The 16,757-nt window shown below is 45.3% G+C and overlaps 1 protein-coding gene across 4 annotated transcripts in view; it reads left to right on the top strand.

Moving 5' to 3' along the window:
* COL27A1 (collagen type XXVII alpha 1 chain) overlaps window positions 1–16,757 on the top strand; it is a 225,736-nt gene that overhangs the window by 133,181 nt on the left and 75,798 nt on the right. For all 4 annotated transcript variants that reach the window (XM_050926920.1, XM_050926919.1, XM_050926917.1 and 1 more), the window contains exons 25-28: window positions 5,233–5,286; window positions 8,382–8,435; window positions 9,172–9,225; window positions 12,541–12,594. In XM_050926920.1, coding sequence (XP_050782877.1) covers window positions 5,233–5,286; window positions 8,382–8,435; window positions 9,172–9,225; window positions 12,541–12,594 — 216 coding nt within the window. The remainder of the gene's footprint in view (window positions 1–5,232; window positions 5,287–8,381; window positions 8,436–9,171; window positions 9,226–12,540; window positions 12,595–16,757) is intronic.

The raw sequence follows: 16,757 nt of genomic DNA, 5'->3' as shown, positions 1-16,757 counted from the left end.
GTGATTGGTTCCTGCTGGCAGGCACTCTGTGCCTGGGAGCACGTGCTTACGCTGAGCTCTGCTGTTGGTTGGGTTTTTCAAATGGTGCATGTTTCATTGCCGAGCTGCAGCAAAGAAGACAAGCTTAATTATAACAGGGCTGCATGATAAGCCAGGACATAGTGAACTCCCCAACTGATGTAAATGTTTTACATTCTTTATTGGTAACTGTGGGACTTTATCCATGCAGCCACTGCTGCTGGGATTTCATGTGCATTATTACACATGGTCCTTGAAGTTGTGTGTGTTGCTGTGTTTGATTTCATGGCAGTTGCTGGGAGGTTGGAAAAATATTTTATACAGGGTCCATTTTGTAGCAGTGACAGCAATCTAGGTCTACATTTCTCCCATGGATATGCTGGTCAGTATCTGCCATCATTGGCTCTTTTGGTAATATTTTAAGGCATGTATTGTTGTTTCCTGTGTTCTGTTAAGTGTGTCTATCACATTTTGGCTAGCAAAGAGCATTGTGAGACAAGCCCCCATAGTGATTTCAGATTACCCGATGAACTCAGTGGGACTTTGTTTTGCCTAGACACAACTATGTTGTTTGTATATGTTTCAAAAGTATCTCTCAGGCTAAAGTTAGCTCATCATAGAACAGATTTAAACATTTTATTAAAGTTAATGTTTAAAATTAAATATACACAAGTTAAGAGGGAAGGTACTGCACAGCTGGGGTCATGCTTGAGTTATGGGGGATTACAGGTATCGGTTGCAAGGATGAAGAGATACATACATATCACATAACCAGCATAGAACCAGATTGGGGTGCAAGAGTTTTTAAAGTGTCAGTGGATAAGTGGGCTTGGGTACGCCACCCATGGACTGTATAAGGAGTCCAAGTCAGTATAGCTGTAGCGAATAAGTACATGGGTGGGGTGCGTCCCTTGGTTCGTCAGGGAAGGAAGTGGGTTATTTCCCTGGTCGGCGGTCTCAGTTACTCAATGTGGTATTGACAATGTCCTGTGATGTGTTCCATATAAATGTCTCTTGACTACCTGATGATGTCGGACACCATGAGCTGTCTCATGAGCCGGGCGTAAAGTCGACTGACTCCGCATGCTCTCAGAAGCGGCTCGTTGTGGGGGTCCCACGAGCCCAGGGCTCCCATGATCAGGGCATGTATCTGAACCTCATAGCCCTGGGCTCTCAGGGTCTCGGCCAGCAGGGTGTACTTCAACACCTTCCATGCTCGGGCCTTGTGGAAGGCCAGTGACCTGTTTTCAAATGGCACCGTGACGTCTATCATGAGCACCTTCTTCTTTTCTGCATCCATCACGATGATGTCGGGTCGCAGTCTGCTGTCTGTCCTGGGGATGGCCGAGTCAAGGGTGATTTTTCCCCAGGAATGGCGGGATGGCTTTCACCAGCTGGTTCTGGATGGTTTTATGGTGGTGCCACCAGGCTCCAGAGTGCTGTTTGCATCCACACAGGACATGGGGCAGGGTCTCAGTTAATACACTGGCTGCAAAAGCCAGAGGGACACCTGTGCTGAAAGTGATCTTCACCACTGGTTCTTCTGCTTCTTCTGTCTAGCTATGTTGCTACACACAGTCCTCTTGTTACTACATTCACATGAAGCAATGATGTCTTCCCTTGAGTTGTAAATGAGAACATATGGCCCCCAGTGTAGAGATCTCTCTACATCTCTTACTGGAGCTAGATGCTATACTAAGAACCAACCCTCATTACTTCCCCCATACTGCCACAAAAAGTGGAGGGTGAAGCGTTTATCTCCTGCCTGCTTGTATTTGCAGTGTATGTGATAATGCATCCACCACTCCCGGTGGCTGAGATGATGAACTTGTGACGGAAATAGGATTCCATGGGGAGACATTGTTCGTACTCTGCTTTGAACTCTTTATTCAAGGTTAATGCTCAGTTTCTGTTCCAATACCCCATCACTGTAGCACTAAAATTGCTCACATCAGGAGGCCTGGACACAGAAAATGTATCACATTTCTTTCACACTTTCCAACTAGCTGGCCCAGCTAGTGGCTTCCTCAGTTTTCTCAGTCTTGCCATTCTATTAAGTTCTTTCCATAAAGACTTCCCATTATGTAAACTGGTGCTCCATGGTGGGCATCCATTTTGACATGGAAGGCTATATACCCAACCCTTAGGAAATATTCTAAAATGGCCTTGCTTTCAACAGTATCAATAGCTTTGTTCATTGCAGGTGCCTATAATGTTGTGTGGGACACACTTTAATTAGTCTCCGAATTTCATATGCCTTTTCACCTGTGGGAGAAGGCGAAGCTCTGAAATCACTGGGTTTCCAAGGAAACTGAGAAACATTTGACTTTTTACCTTTTACGGTGGCTTTCTGCCTATGTGCTTCTTCATTTAAGTTGTTTGATCATTCTACCCTGTGGTAGAAGACGAGCCTTTGTGTTTATGGCCTTATGTCCAAGCTCTGAAAATAACTAATAGTTATCAACTATGTATTTGTACCTGGGTCTGATTGAAAAGATAATTGATTCATTGACTGTGCCACCTAGTGGTCAGATATTGTCACATCTTTACCTTCTCCACCACTTTGTTCCTGTGTTGAACAGTTCAGTCTTTTTCTTAACTGGCCATTAGGATAAACACAGCTTCACCTTTCTGTGTCTCATAGTGTGGGTGTTGGGTATTTCTTTCTGATATTCATCCTTGCGCAGTAGGATTTCAGTTACTTGAACCGGGGTATCGCTGGGAGCATTTTAAAATTCTTGCAGAAGAGGATGCTGGCTCTTCTGCAAGATGCTGGTTCAACAGCCTGGAAACAACGTCAAACTTGAGTTCCAGGCTTTCTTCTGAGTCCAGCTGTGAGTGGTGGTGGTTGTATTATTATTTGTTTGTTTGTATTGCAGTCGTGCATTAGAACCCTGGTCTCGAACCAGGGCCCCACTGTGCAAAGCTCCCAGAATAAAGAGATGATCCAAAGAGCTTACAATACAAGCTTTCATTCCATAGCCTGCTTTCTTGAGATCATTGAGAATGCAAGTTCCCAAAGTTGCACTGAGCTTGACCTCCGTCCTTAGTAAAACAATATTTTTACAATCAGTTTGTGTTTCCTTCCATCCTCGATGGAGCTGCAGGAACAGCTGGCAACATCCTGCTTCCAAGGGGGTAGCTGTGCATCCTGGATGTTAGCATCTTTTGGGATTGGCCTGGGTTTGCATCATGACGTGATCGCATCTCAGTCTCCTGGCAAGTCATTGTTGTGTACTGCTGGACAAATTGCTAAAGGTGGCATCTCATTCCAAGCTTAATCACTTCTGATATGCTCTTCACCTTTCCAGCTGCCTCCTTAACAACTCACTTTCAATGAGACATCACTCCCAGTCCCAAACCGTGATGAACAATTGCACCCACCAGCCAAGTGAATGAGAACGTCGGGAAGAGCCTGTGTGTTTGACCTCTGGCCCTGCCTAGAGATTGGCCTGACTGAATGTAATCCAAGGTCAGATGTTCCCCTACAGGCTCATCTCTGCACCTCAGGAAGGAGTTCCTGTGGCAGCTACTCTCGTTGCATTTAAAAGAATATAGCCCATAGAGGCATTCGGGGTAATCAGCAGCAGTCCGTGGAGAGACCCCTGTAGTGTTAGACATCTCTGAACAGCAGCAGTACTGAGTCTCATACACAGGCACAACTAGGGCTCTTCTTCCTTATTACATGGCACGGCTGTTTTTGCCCCTCTCTCTCTCCTGGATGTGACTCTGTGGAGGATGATGACTTTTGGCTCCTGTGGAAGTTGCATAACCTGTAAGCTGACTGCACTGACTGTGATTTGTAACAGGGTGGTATCACTTGATGCTCTAGCAGTGTGGAAATGTAAACTGACCTGTGAAGAGTGAGAGATTATAGATATCTGCCGTTGCTTGCTGGAGACAGAAACCAAGCAGGACTGAGAAAAGATCTATTGCAGAAGCAGAGTCCACCTGCCTTTCCTCTGCTGGGAATGAAGGGTTTGAAACATTGACAGGAGATTTGAAAATGCCCCATTCCATCAAAGTGAAATATACAGGGGTGGAAAAAACAGTGATTTTTTTTCCCCCCTGACATTTCAGTAGAATGTTTTTAAATGTAAAATAAAAGTGTGTTCTGGGGGGGGCGGAGGGTGTTATAAATAAGTCTTGTGAATAAAATAGAGTGACTCTTCCCTCCCCCACACACTGTGAAATTTATCCTGGGTGTTGCTGTGAGTTAACACTGACATGGATCCTGCCAGGACAGTATTGCCCAAATAACCCTCTTCAAACTCACCTGACGACACCAGCCTGAACATTTGGGGAGACTGCCTTTGATTTAATAATACTTCAAATGTACATAGCGTTTGGCACCTGCATATGTGACAGTGCTTCACAACGGCGGGGAAGTATGGGGGCTAGCTGGGGAAACTGAAACAGTAGTTAAGTGACTACTGCCCAGGTTTGCATAACGAGGCAGCAGCAGCAGAGCTAGGAACAGAACTCAGGTCTGGCTCTGTTCGCTGGCGCATGCTGCCATTTTTTTCTTCATGATTAAAAGCCATTCTGTTTGGTTCTTTATCGTCCCAAATGATGATCATTCCCAAAATCTTGTGTCTGGGTTTGTTTTTCAAGAAGTCTTCTGATTAGCGTGACAAATCTACTGTTCTGTTAACCCCTCCAATTGCATCTGCTCTAGCTTTTATTCTCTATAAATATCTCAGCCATGCTGCTCCTAGAATGGCAACACTAATCAGACAGGGCTCCAAGCAGCTGCTGACTTTTTAATCCTAACTAACCCAGAGACATGTCTGCGCAATATGATGGTCACCAGAGTCTTTTCTATATTGGCTCTTCCCCCACTGATATCCCCAGCAGAATTATGCTTACAGAAGCAAAAGTCGGGAAACGTTAGCAACATAAAACCCTCCATAAACTAGGCCTCTCTGTCGAATGCTGTTGGCTGAGCCAGTAATTTGTTCCTGGTATTGTGTTTTGTGGCTCTTGTAGATGTTAGCATTGAAGTTCCAACTGTCTCATAAAGCAGAAACATCTGGTTGAATTAGGGACTCCTATGTCTGGGAGCACCGCTATCCTCTCTAGTAGCCAATAAGAACTACTGAACAGCGTACAAAGGACACTGGGCTAATTTCACTAGCAAGGAAAATCAAATACATTGTTTACTCTCTATGGAAATAAAGCAGAAAATTAATTGCACTCTTCTGTTCTCCTTAGGGTCTGATGGGTTTCATCGGTCCAGTCGGGGAACCTGGAATAGTGGGAGAGAAGGTAGGAAAGGTTTGCAAACAAATTGGCTGTTGTTTTTTGGGAGGAGAGCAAAGGGAGTATGTGAAATTATTTAATGTAACAGTTTAGATTTCTTAACTCAAAATGCATGAAGAATGTTGCAATTCCAAGATATGATGAGTTAGCCTTGTGCCAGTCAGAGACTTACGTTCTACTTCACTTGAGGGATTGCCACTCGTTCTTCCTTTAAAGGGACAGTCACGAATTTTTTTGAACCTAGAAATTATTGCTAGGGCAGGAGGGGAGTTTTGCTCATTCATTCATAGTCTTGTGAGAAGCCCATAAATAAAATTCCCAACTGTCTTTTCCCCTTTTCTCTCTGGCAAATGTTGCCTCCTCTTCCAAGCCTGTGATTCAAAGAGAGGTTGAGCTTTACCAGGCTTTGAGAGCTCATGTCATTAATGCACCAGCATCACTGATCATGTCACTGCATCTCTGGGAATGTGAGGCCCAGTCCTTCACTCCGTACCTCAGACCAGGTAGAAGCAAATGGGAGTGCAGCTTGCAAACTGATCCCTGCATTGCATATCCCTGTGCCCATGCACAGTTCCCCATGAATGCCACAGAATCGGGGCCTGAGCAAGGCCTTCAGGATTTGTTAGTGAATCTCAGATGCAAAGGGAACACAGTACTGTAGATATGGAACTAAGCAGATGACAATCTTAACACCATTTACATTAATTAGATATAGAACATGGACGGTGCATAAACAGTAGACAGAGTTGAAGTTCTCTTTGTTGTCAGCAAGACAGTGTTATTGCATTGCACACTTTAGTAATGCTAACACGCTCTAGCATTCTAGCAGTCCAGCCATAAGGTTAATACAAATATAAAATGGTACATTATACTGTACCCTCATCCCATTTCATGATTGCTCCTCAGACTTTTATCCTCTGGGACAAAGTCGTGGTGTCAGGACATCATTCTGTTTGTTGTGTTGTCTTGGAACAAACTTTATTGCTTATATTACACTAAAACCTAGAGACTCCACTGTGCTAGGTGTTGTGCATATAGTGTGTGAGACAATCCTAGCCTAAAAAGATTTTACAGTTGAAATGGACATGGCAGACAAAGGGTGGAAGAAATTACATGTTAACTTCATTTTATAGAAAGGGAACTGAGGCACGGATTAAGTGACTTGCCCAAGGTTACACAGAGAGTCTGTGGAAGAGCCAGAAATTGAATCCAGGTATGCTGAGTTCCAGTCGAGTGTGTTAATTACAAAACCAACCTTCATGGTGGAATTCAACATTTGTAATATGATGATGTTACATCAGTGTCAGGACAAACTCAGGCTGTCTTATGAAAATCTGCACTAGGAAATCCTCAGTGCAGCTGAAATTTGTACCAGATCTTTTCTTCTCCCCCAAGGCAAATTTACAGATAACAAAAGTGACTATCATCACATCAAATCCTCAGCCATAATTCCAGCTGGCATTGCATCTTAGAGCTTACTGTGCACTAAATGAAGTGGGAAATATGCTTTCATTTGACATAGCTGTGTCAGCAATCTCCATCCAGAAAGCTGCAAAACATAATGCTGAAGCAAACGGAATCAAACTATTGTCAAAGAGAACAATGTAGCTAACAGGTCTTTAATAAAATCCATACATTTAGAAAGAAAGCTTGCCATTATCAATTGATTCACAAGTCCAGCTAGTCCACAAGTCCAGCCTCTTTGGATTTGTTTTTAATAGATATTTCGAATCCAGGAGTCATTTTCCCAGTACAGTCTAACTGTTGGAAGGAAGGTCAGATTCTGGGTGTAATATACTTGGCAGTATGTTTGTAACTCCTCCTCCTCCCCCCCTGAACCCGCTAGTGTGCACACGTACACTGTGAATTCAGGTGTGTGTTACCAATTGAGGACCATAGAGTCACTGAATGTGTTGCCAATCCATCCAGGCAGGAATAATTGTAAACCTATTGTTAGAACTGTAGATCGAACATCACTTCACCGTAGATTCAGGCAGAAGTACAACGATGCAGTATTGATAAAGAGTTATAACTCACCTATAAGATTCCTGGCTTTCTGTATCTCCAAAGATCATGATATGGAGGAACCAAGGATATATTGAACAGAGGTGACACATCTCTGTGTGGTAACATAAACCTCTAAGGTCAAGATTTGCCTCAATTTTTGCTGCTGTCTCGAGACACCTTTAAAAAAAAAAAAAAAGCCTGGTTTTAGAGGACAGATGTTCAGCCCCTTCTGACCATAAGACCCCTTTAAGATGTCTCAAGTTGGACTCTTCAAAAGCATAGGCACCCAAAATTATTATTTATTATTTGTACTGTGGTGGTTCATGGATCAGAAACCCCTGGTGCTAGGTGCTGTACAAACAATGAACAAAAAGATGGGCCCTGCCCCAAAATGCTTGCAATCTACTTTTGAAAATCTTAGACTTAATTTCCAAACATGTTCTCAACATTAATAGTAACACCTATTCAGAATCGCCACCAAAGCTCCACAGATTTCGGCCCACACTGCTCCAAACACAGCAATATGCAGTGAGAGTGAGACTCCCCAAGGGATAGCAGATAAGATGGGGAGGTATGGAGATGCCTTTCTGGGTTCTGTTCCCAGCTCTGCTATGGACTATTATGGGACCTTGAGTGAGTCATTTTCATTTCCTGTGCCTTGACTTCCCTATCTTTTCAATGGAGATCATGAAAACCCGCCTCTCGGGGGTGCTGAGAATTGATGAAACTGCTGTATGCTGCTTTGAGATGCTACGAACATGTGGCCAGTGGTGAATTTCTTACTGTGATTTTTTTTTGTGGGAAATCAGCGGCTGTAACCTGATGGCCTCTTGGCACTAAACGGTCATTTCAGATGACAAACCAGGGGCCACTGTTCAGTCCACTCGCTGCTACAGTGTCAGAAGGGAGAAGCTGTCAAGCTCAGCGCTGTTAATGGGCTATTGCAACTTCACATGACTTCACAGCAGCATGAGCAGTTGAGACAATTTGTGGATGCTTCATGATTTTCAACTGCACTATTGTCCCACCCATTAGCTCATAATGCTCATTAACAAAATTACTTGCTGTGCTTTGTGTGCCATTGTCTTTCTTAGGGTGACCGAGGCACAATCGGAGCACCAGGCCCACCGGGAGTCAAGGGGTCGATGGTAAGGAGTAAGTCTGCATTCTCTCGCTCACCCTCTGACTAATGGCCTCCCCATCTCTCACAGTTCCATGTTAAATTACAGCTCCAACCAGTCTGTTGGCTAAACTCTGATAGCTCCAAATTTTTCCTGCCTGTGTGGAGATGGAATGGGCATTTGACTGACTGATATCAAACTACAAACACTCCCACCCATCCACCTTAGCAGGATTATCCACATTGGCCACTCTGTTTACACCTCAGTCCATTCCCTCTTTGAAAGCATGAGAGAACAGTGGTGCTTTTCAGCATGTCCTGCACGTCAGCAAACATGGGGTCTGTTTCATGAGACAAAGATAAATTAACTTCTAGTACGCTGCAGTATCTGAAGTGCTGCTTGTTTGCAGCATCCTGCCTGATGGAAAGGTGTAGTCTAGTTGTCTGAGGGCCAGGAACTCCTGGATTCCTGTCTTGCCTCTGACACTAGCTCCTTTTGTGCCCTGGGCCAAGACTTTAAGAGTCAGAAGTTCAGACCTGCTCAGTCCTCAGTAGCTCTTTTGAAAATCTGGGTCCGACTGTGGGTGCTGAGCCTTGAAAACCTGGCCCTCAGCTCTTTTATCCTGGCAGAAGTTGCTTGAGCTGGCAAGTGACTGATGCTGCCCTAGCTTCTATCACCCCCTGCTCTTCGCACGGAAAAAGGAAGTAGGTGAAGATTTCCAGAGAATGCATGCCATGTGTCGTCATCTCCCTTTGTCTTTTAGGGGCATCCCGGGACGCCCGGAGGAATTGGTTTCTCAGGAGCTCCTGGACCACCAGTAAGTAAAGCCTAGTCATCTTGTAACTAGTGGGAAAGAGAGTCAGCGTCTTATATACCTGGTGCCGTGGGTCTGACCCAAGGCCGTCCTCTTCCAGTTGACACTGGGTTTGAGTGGCAATTTGTGAATGAGAGACCCTGATGAAGAGATGGTACATGGGAGATCAAGAGGGGGTGGCATGGAAAGCGATGCTAAAATGGGCCAATGCTTATGAGATGGCGAGGAGATGAGACAAAGGAGAGCTCTGAGCCAGTACAAGAGTCCCACACCCCCACAGAGCAGCTTTCAGGGCCCTTGTAAGTGTAAATACAGTCTAAGGGGCTGGTGCTGAGCACCTCCAGCCCTGAGCTGAGAGCACACAGTGCATTGCAGCAGCCACCCCCGCTTGCTCTGGACCCTGATTCAGCAAACATGCAGAAGGAGGTTTTCTGAAGCTCTCAGAAGCATCCCACTGTCTGACTGAGAGAGATTGTGCCAAATGGCTTATTTGGACTCTTGCTGGCAAGCATTTGCCTTCAGCTCTTAAGGGGAATGTGGTCAGGAGAAATGCAAGGCTTGGTGAAGTGTCCGATATTTGCTTGTTTTCTTACCGTGGTGAACTCATCTGGCATTTGTTTAGCACACGGGTAGGCAACCTTCAGCACGTGAGCTGATTTTCAGTGGCACTCACACTGCCCGGGTCCTGGCAACCTGTATTGGAGGCTCTGCATTTTAATTGGATTTTAAATGAAGTTTCTTAAACATCTTAAGAACTTTATTTACTTTACATACAACAATAGTTTAGTTATATATTATAGACTTATAAAAAGAGACCTTCTAAGAATGTTAAAATGTATTACTGCCATGCGAAACCTTAAATTAGAGTGACTAAATGAAGATTCGGCACACCACTTCTGAAAGACTGCTGACCCCTTGTTTAGCATGTCTCCAAGGCTCACCCAATAAGGCAGCAGAGCAGTGTGTGTTTAGCAGCTGTGATCATTGCATTAAGCTGGCTGTCAGTGATAACGTTGCAAGTGTTCACATAGTGACCATCAGAGTTTGCTGCAGAGTCTCCACCACCGCAGTACCACTTCCTAGCGGCTCTGGCTCGTAAGTCCCCTGAGGTTTGGAGGAGGATTTAAGCATCCTTGGAAGGCAACAGAGGCTCTGGACCCCCGGGGGTCCTAACTTTTGCCGCTCGTTGCTGTCTAACGTACTGGGCCGAAACCCTGCGTCCAACCCGAATAGGCACTTGTGCAATATACATAGCAGCTGTCCCCCGTTGGGCCCTTTATCTGGAAGAGTGACTCTACTAAGCCAACAGCTGAGAGAGGAGTAAGGGGTTGGCACAAGGATGGATTTTAGTCTGGGGTGAGCGTCATGCGGTCGGACAGTGCCTGTGCTGGGCCAAAGGCCGAACTGGCATTGCAGGAAGGTAGGCAGTAGCTGGTTGGAAGGAGCCAAGAGGCAGTTGCAGGGGGTGGAGGGGAGTACAGGAACAGATTTCCCACTATGTATGTGAATTTTCACTAGCTGATTAATTGTTTTGTGCTGGGAGTCAGATTTCTGTGGTGAAATGCCCAGTCGGTGCCAAGGGTTTATCTTCTGGAGGCTTACAACAGCTGTGCCCCCTCAGAGAGAGTTCACAGATCCTGCTGGTCGCTCTCCCTGCCAGCTGCAGACAGCTGGTGCCTGGTCTCCAGCCATTTAAGACTCTCTGCGGTAGCATGACATGGGAGTAGTCTGTCTGATACAGACCAACACGGCTACCACTCTGAAACCTGTCTTTAGATGTGTGTCCCTAGGACCGAAATTAAAGAGCTGCCCCCGGGTTATCAGAAGGGTCGACCTGCAGCATTGAGGGTAGGGCCTGGGAAATCACACAGGGTAAACCAGAGGGGCAGTGCAGGCCATGCAGCCAACTCAACAGCCCCCCTGCAGTTAGAGGATACGATGGCTCAAGGTAGCCCTCAGCAGCGTGCTGCTCACTGGTCCTCTGAGCAGCGCTGCACTTGCCATGACAGCAGTGTCTGCATTGTGTGTGGGACATTGGCTATCCCTTTAGCCAGCAGACCATGCACCTTTGAGCAACAATGCCCAGGCCAGTGCATGAGCCAGGTGTACTTCCTTGTGTTCTCCTGAGCACTGCAGGCAGCCCTGCCTCGCTGCATCTGTGTGGGGGATTGAAGGAGAGAGAAATCCATACGTTCTGTCTCTTCTTCATCTGTCAAAAGAGGGCAGGATCTACAATAGCCTTCTAGCAAAGAGCTGCCAATTGCAGAGAGGTCCGATTGTGCTGCCCTTAGTGACACAGGGTTGCACGTGACATCACAAGTAGCACCATGGAAACCAATGGGGCAGCTTGTAGAGTAAGGTGCTACTCAGCAGAAGGGCAGCACAGTCTTGCCCGATGGAAACAGCATGCGTCTCCGGAGTCCTTGGAGTGAGATTCGCTGCACTGACGCATCCTGAGGCGGGTAGTTCTATAACCTCCTCCAATAACTTGTTTTCCTCTTGGAAAATAACCAGCAGATTCATCCAGATGAAATGTTTTCTCCAAACAGGCGATTTTGCTTCTTAAATTGAAGTCCTATTTAGGTAAGCCGGTTTCCCAGCAAAGCCAGGAAATAAAATCAAATTATCTCCTCATATTAAATCCATACTTACTAACACCACTGCTGCTGCTCATTTCATCTCCAAACAATCTTTTATTTACTTTTTAAGCAAAACCCATGGCATTTATTTATTTATTTCATTGTTTGTTCTCAGCTGCAAACATTTCTAAAGGCCAGAGCAGCTCACTGAGCCTCAGCAGAATTGGTGATGGGCTAACCCTACAAGGGATCAGTAACAGAGGTATAGCTAAGAGATAGGAAAACGTCCTCAATTGCGACCCATCCAGGCTTGTAAATTCCTCACCATCCCCCACTTCTGGTTCTTCTCATGCTTTAATACACAGGCTCAGTAATAAGTTACAAAGTTAGGTTAGTTCAATGTCCCCCATTTCCCTGAAAAGATTTAGCTCTTTGGAATTTTAAGTGGGGAACTCATTATCCAGTGGAATGTTACTCCTTGCAAAGGATTTGTTTTTCCTACATTGTTTGGGATGGGCAAGGACTTCTGGAGTAGGACTTTACAAATCCCAACAGAGTACACCATTTTAATTTGTGGCAATGATCAGAAAAGGGACCCCTTTTCTGCAGATGTGCAGCTGACACATGTGCTCTTTGTGTGTCACAGTCATCTTCTCATCCAGCAGCTACTTTTTTTGTTGCTGTTTGGTTCCTGTGTGTTCTTATTTTGTCTTCAATTTGTTTCCTTTTCTTGTTGTAGGGCCCTGCTGGAGTCCGGGGACCCCCAGGTATAAGGGGAGCAAAAGGCCGTCGGGTAAGCAGTTACTAACTTAGTAACGATTCTTACAACTCTCCGCTCTAACCTTTTGATGTAGAAATGTAGGTGGCTAGTTCCTTGGAATAAAGACAACTAAGGGCTGGAGATGGGATCAGGATGGTGGGATGTTGCTCTTGATGGTGAGTTACTGAGTGTCGAGGAGGAAAGCGGCTGTTACATCAGTGAGATAGGTTTCTTAAAGAAGAGGTGAATGCAAGTAAAATATATAAAGGGCTCTGATAGCCTAGAGGGCAGTGGCTTGGCATGGCATTTCCAAGGAAGCCAAGAACCTAAAATGTGCTCATCACATTTTCGTGCTAGCTACAGTGCCACATAGAGATGATGGGCACAGCTGGTGAAGATGTGGGTCGAGCCCAGTAATGCAGGATTTCAGCAAGGGATAAAAGCTGTAGCTAAAAGACCAGAGACACTGCCTTCATTTTCCTGGGGGGTTGGGGAGGAAGAGCTGAGAGGGGCAGTGTGTAATGATTTAACTGAAGGATGATAAAGATGGTCTCAGTATGCTGTCATGACTGCAGGCACTTGACTGCAGGCACTTAACTCCAGCTGTGAAATTAGTTGCCTCAAAATATTACCAAAGTACAGAGCACCAGCAAGGCAGAAAAATAGAGACTCAGGCAGAGTAACAATAAGGCAAGTGCATTTTGTGCTTTCCAGATTCCTTCCATTTTAGTCTACTTGGTTTAGTCTCACTCGTTAGCTAGGTTCTGCAGTGGTAGTGAGGAAGATGCATTTGGAGTCATGCCCTAATTGGAGTATAAGTTCTTTGGGGCTGGATCTATGACTTACCATGTTCTTGGACACAACGGGTCCCAATTCTGATCGCGGCCTTTACATGCTACCACAATACAAAGGGAGACGTGAATTCCTATTCTTGCTTTGGATAGCCATCATCTGGGAGTTGAGACTGGCTAGTGATATAAAATAGCATCACTTGTTGTAGCAGAAATACTTATTACGTAGCATAAATATTTCTGAAAGCTCCATATACCAGTTAGGAAATTAGAACTTGCTCTTCCTGCTCATGTTGAATGAAAGCCCGTTTGGACTTAGATTGATTTTCCTTGTCCAGTTGATGTGTCCAAAACATTAGCGGGTTTTGAGTGATTGGATGCGTTTTTTGTTGAAGACCCCAAGAACATAATACATCACATCACTGTAAGGTCTTCCTTCCAAGGATCTTAAAAGGTTTGTTTTCATATATTTCAGTCTAGGTCTGGAGTAACCCTAAATTCTACTCCCTCCCCACAGCCCACACTCCTATGCCATTCTCTGTAGCAACGCCTGCTTGGAGAATGTAGGACAGCAAGCACTCATGTGCATTTCCCTATGCCATAGCTAATCTGTTCCCCAGGCAGCTGGGATGGGGTAGAATGAAATGGGATCACCTGATTATAAAGTTTTATAACCACAGGGCTATGTCACCTTGAATTGTTTTAAGTTTTAAAAGCACTGCTAGAAGGATATCAAATAATGCCCCCCCCGGCAGATATGTCATGATGTTTAATTTTTTGTCTTTGGCTGGGAAATCTAGCTTCCTTTTCCCCTGCCCTTGCATTAAGGCAGGGCTGGCTTTAGCAAGTGCAGGGCCCAGTTCCTGGGGGCGGCGCTCCCAGTCTTCGCCAGCACTTCGGATTGCCAGCTGGGAGAGCAGGGCCAGGGGGCTGCCGCACTCTGGCCGAAGCTCTGGCCAGGGCCGCGGGGCTTGCCACACTCCGGCTGGGGCCGTGGGGCTTGCCGCGCTCTGGCCAGCACTCTGGCTAGGGGAGTGGGGCTGCCAAAGGCCCCAGCAGAGCTGACCGCTGCCAGGGTGAGTTTAAAAAAAAAAAAAAAAAGGCCCCTAAGGCGCAGGACCCTGTTAAGCGATGGGGCCTGATTCCGGGAATCGGGCGAATCGACCTAAAGCCAGCCCTGCGTTAAGGGAAGCCCTAGTGTTGTAATTCCTGCACTCCTCCTCTCTGAAGAGTTCTCTCGGGAGCTGGGGAGTCTCTGTGTTACATGGTGTGAATTAACGGGATTGGTCAGCAGATCCGTGAGCATGACTAATGAGGAACTGAAGACATGGATTCCAAGGAAAGTTGTGAATGAATCTGGGAATTACCTCGATGAAAGACTACAGAGCAGATCTGAATGAACAATGACATGTGAATGAGCCCCACCCTGCCGCCTGCACAGGATCCACAGATATTCCTTGGAGAACATCAAAGAGTCTCGTTGGGGTGTAAATCTTCAGTGCCCTGATCCATATAAGGGCAGAAAAGGGATCCAAGTGCCTGCCTCTCTCTCTCTCTCAGCTTCCAATTCTGGAACGCCAACCCCATTGCATGGAGCCAAGTCAGTTCTTTCAGCAGCCAGCTGTGTGCAACTGTGCTACTTGGCTCTTCGTTTGCATAAGGCTCAGACTCACACAGGATTTCGTTATGGTTCTTACGTTCTAGCTGGACTAGAGGAATCAGGCCACTGGGAGAAAATACCACCGGCTTTTACCTTCTCTGCTGCCCTGATGCTGTCAGAGCTGAATAAGGGGATATTTATCATCTTTCAGGGTGAAACACCATTTTTTAAGCAAGTGGAACTAGAGTGGCTAATGGTTTGTTTACTGTTTAAAATGTCCTATGGGAAGTTTTTCCTGCTGTGGAGGAAGAGAAGGATTCTAGAATGGATTCAGCTTTTAAAAGGGCTGGCCTTGTTCGGGGGATAAGCTGTGGAGTGGATGAGACCTTGTCTTTAGGCCCAAGCCGCTGTGTTAATATATTAAATGATTGTCTTCGAAGAAAGACCAAGGGCAGGAAACCATTGCTCTATTAGAGTGAGAACGACCTCTTTCTAAAGGTGAAACTAACCCCAGTGGTGTTAGAGGCCACCTTGCTGGAGCTAGACAAGGAGGAAGCAAGGGAGTATCAGTCTCTCTGGTGCGATACAACAGGAAGACAGTTAACTTCTGCAAATGCACTACCACTAGCGCTCTCCCTTCCCAGAATGATGTACCATATGTTATAGAAATTTCGTTTGGCATCATTCGGCTGCATTTCTTCTCCAGATGTCAAACCCAGCAGCTCCCAGACCAGTTGGTTTCTTCTTTATGTTCCTGCGTTCGGGAATTCCACTCGTGCCTGAGGAAACCCAGACTTCAGACCACATCGAAGTGCCAAGGACTAACAATGACAACACAGCCCTGCCGAAGGTCACTCTAAACCAGGGAGTGCTGGTGGAGGGAGATGGGGAGCCAGTATCAAGTGAAGAAGCTGTATTAATGTCTTAATCTCTAGTACAGGCCCTTGTAGCAGTACTTCTGTATCAGCTAGATGTCAGATTATTAGGGTGCTGCATTTGGAGCCAGTGTCTGCTGGTGCTCTGCAGCTAACTTAACTACTCACACCCTTCGCTGATCTTTCCTTTCAAACCAGTTCTTTAGTAGCATATAGGTTGTTATATTTCTTTTATGGACAATACCTAAATAATCTGATAGAGATTAAATCAATGGGAGTTGTCATTCTATAGGACTTTACCACAAGAGCTGATTGTTCTCACAGCTCTCTTGTCTTTGAAATGTTCTGCTTTGCACATGCCTGTCTCTGTCTCTCGATTGCTTAAGATTCATTATTTGCTTAGTTTCCTTGCCATTCATGCTCTTGGTTTCTTTTAGTTTTGGAGGACTGGGAAATGATCCCCCAGAATGCAATTTCAAATGCTGCCCTTCGCGGCATGCTCCATATTAGAATTCACAGCAGAGATGTAATTCAATTCAGAATGGAAACATTAATGCAACTCTCTGCCAGATGTTTGTGGATTGTGCTGATCCGTGTTTGGATACCTCGTTAAAGTAATTGCACTTTTGAAGACACCATAAGTAGCAAATATGGTTTGGATTGTAAAGAACAATGGAGACTTTTGGGATCTGTATTTAAGTTGTTATAGCTATTGTGCTGTTGACATAAAAATACTGATTGTCAAAAAGAGAACCTTTAAAAATCATAACTTTCTTCTTCTTAGTATGAGGGCTATTGTTCCCTCCAATTTACTTTTAGCCATCAAATTGATGTTGTACAAGCATCCACAAATGCAATTTTGGCCCCAATGCAGAAAAATACACAAACACATGCTGACCTTTAAAATGTGCTTAAGATCATCCCTATACA

Source organism: Gopherus flavomarginatus, chromosome 17 (assembly GCF_025201925.1).
Source record: "Gopherus flavomarginatus isolate rGopFla2 chromosome 17, rGopFla2.mat.asm, whole genome shotgun sequence".
NCBI lineage: Eukaryota > Metazoa > Chordata > Testudines > Testudinidae > Gopherus > Gopherus flavomarginatus.
Note: the sequence above shows the minus strand (reverse complement) of the source record. Positions and strands in the feature narration are given on the sequence as shown.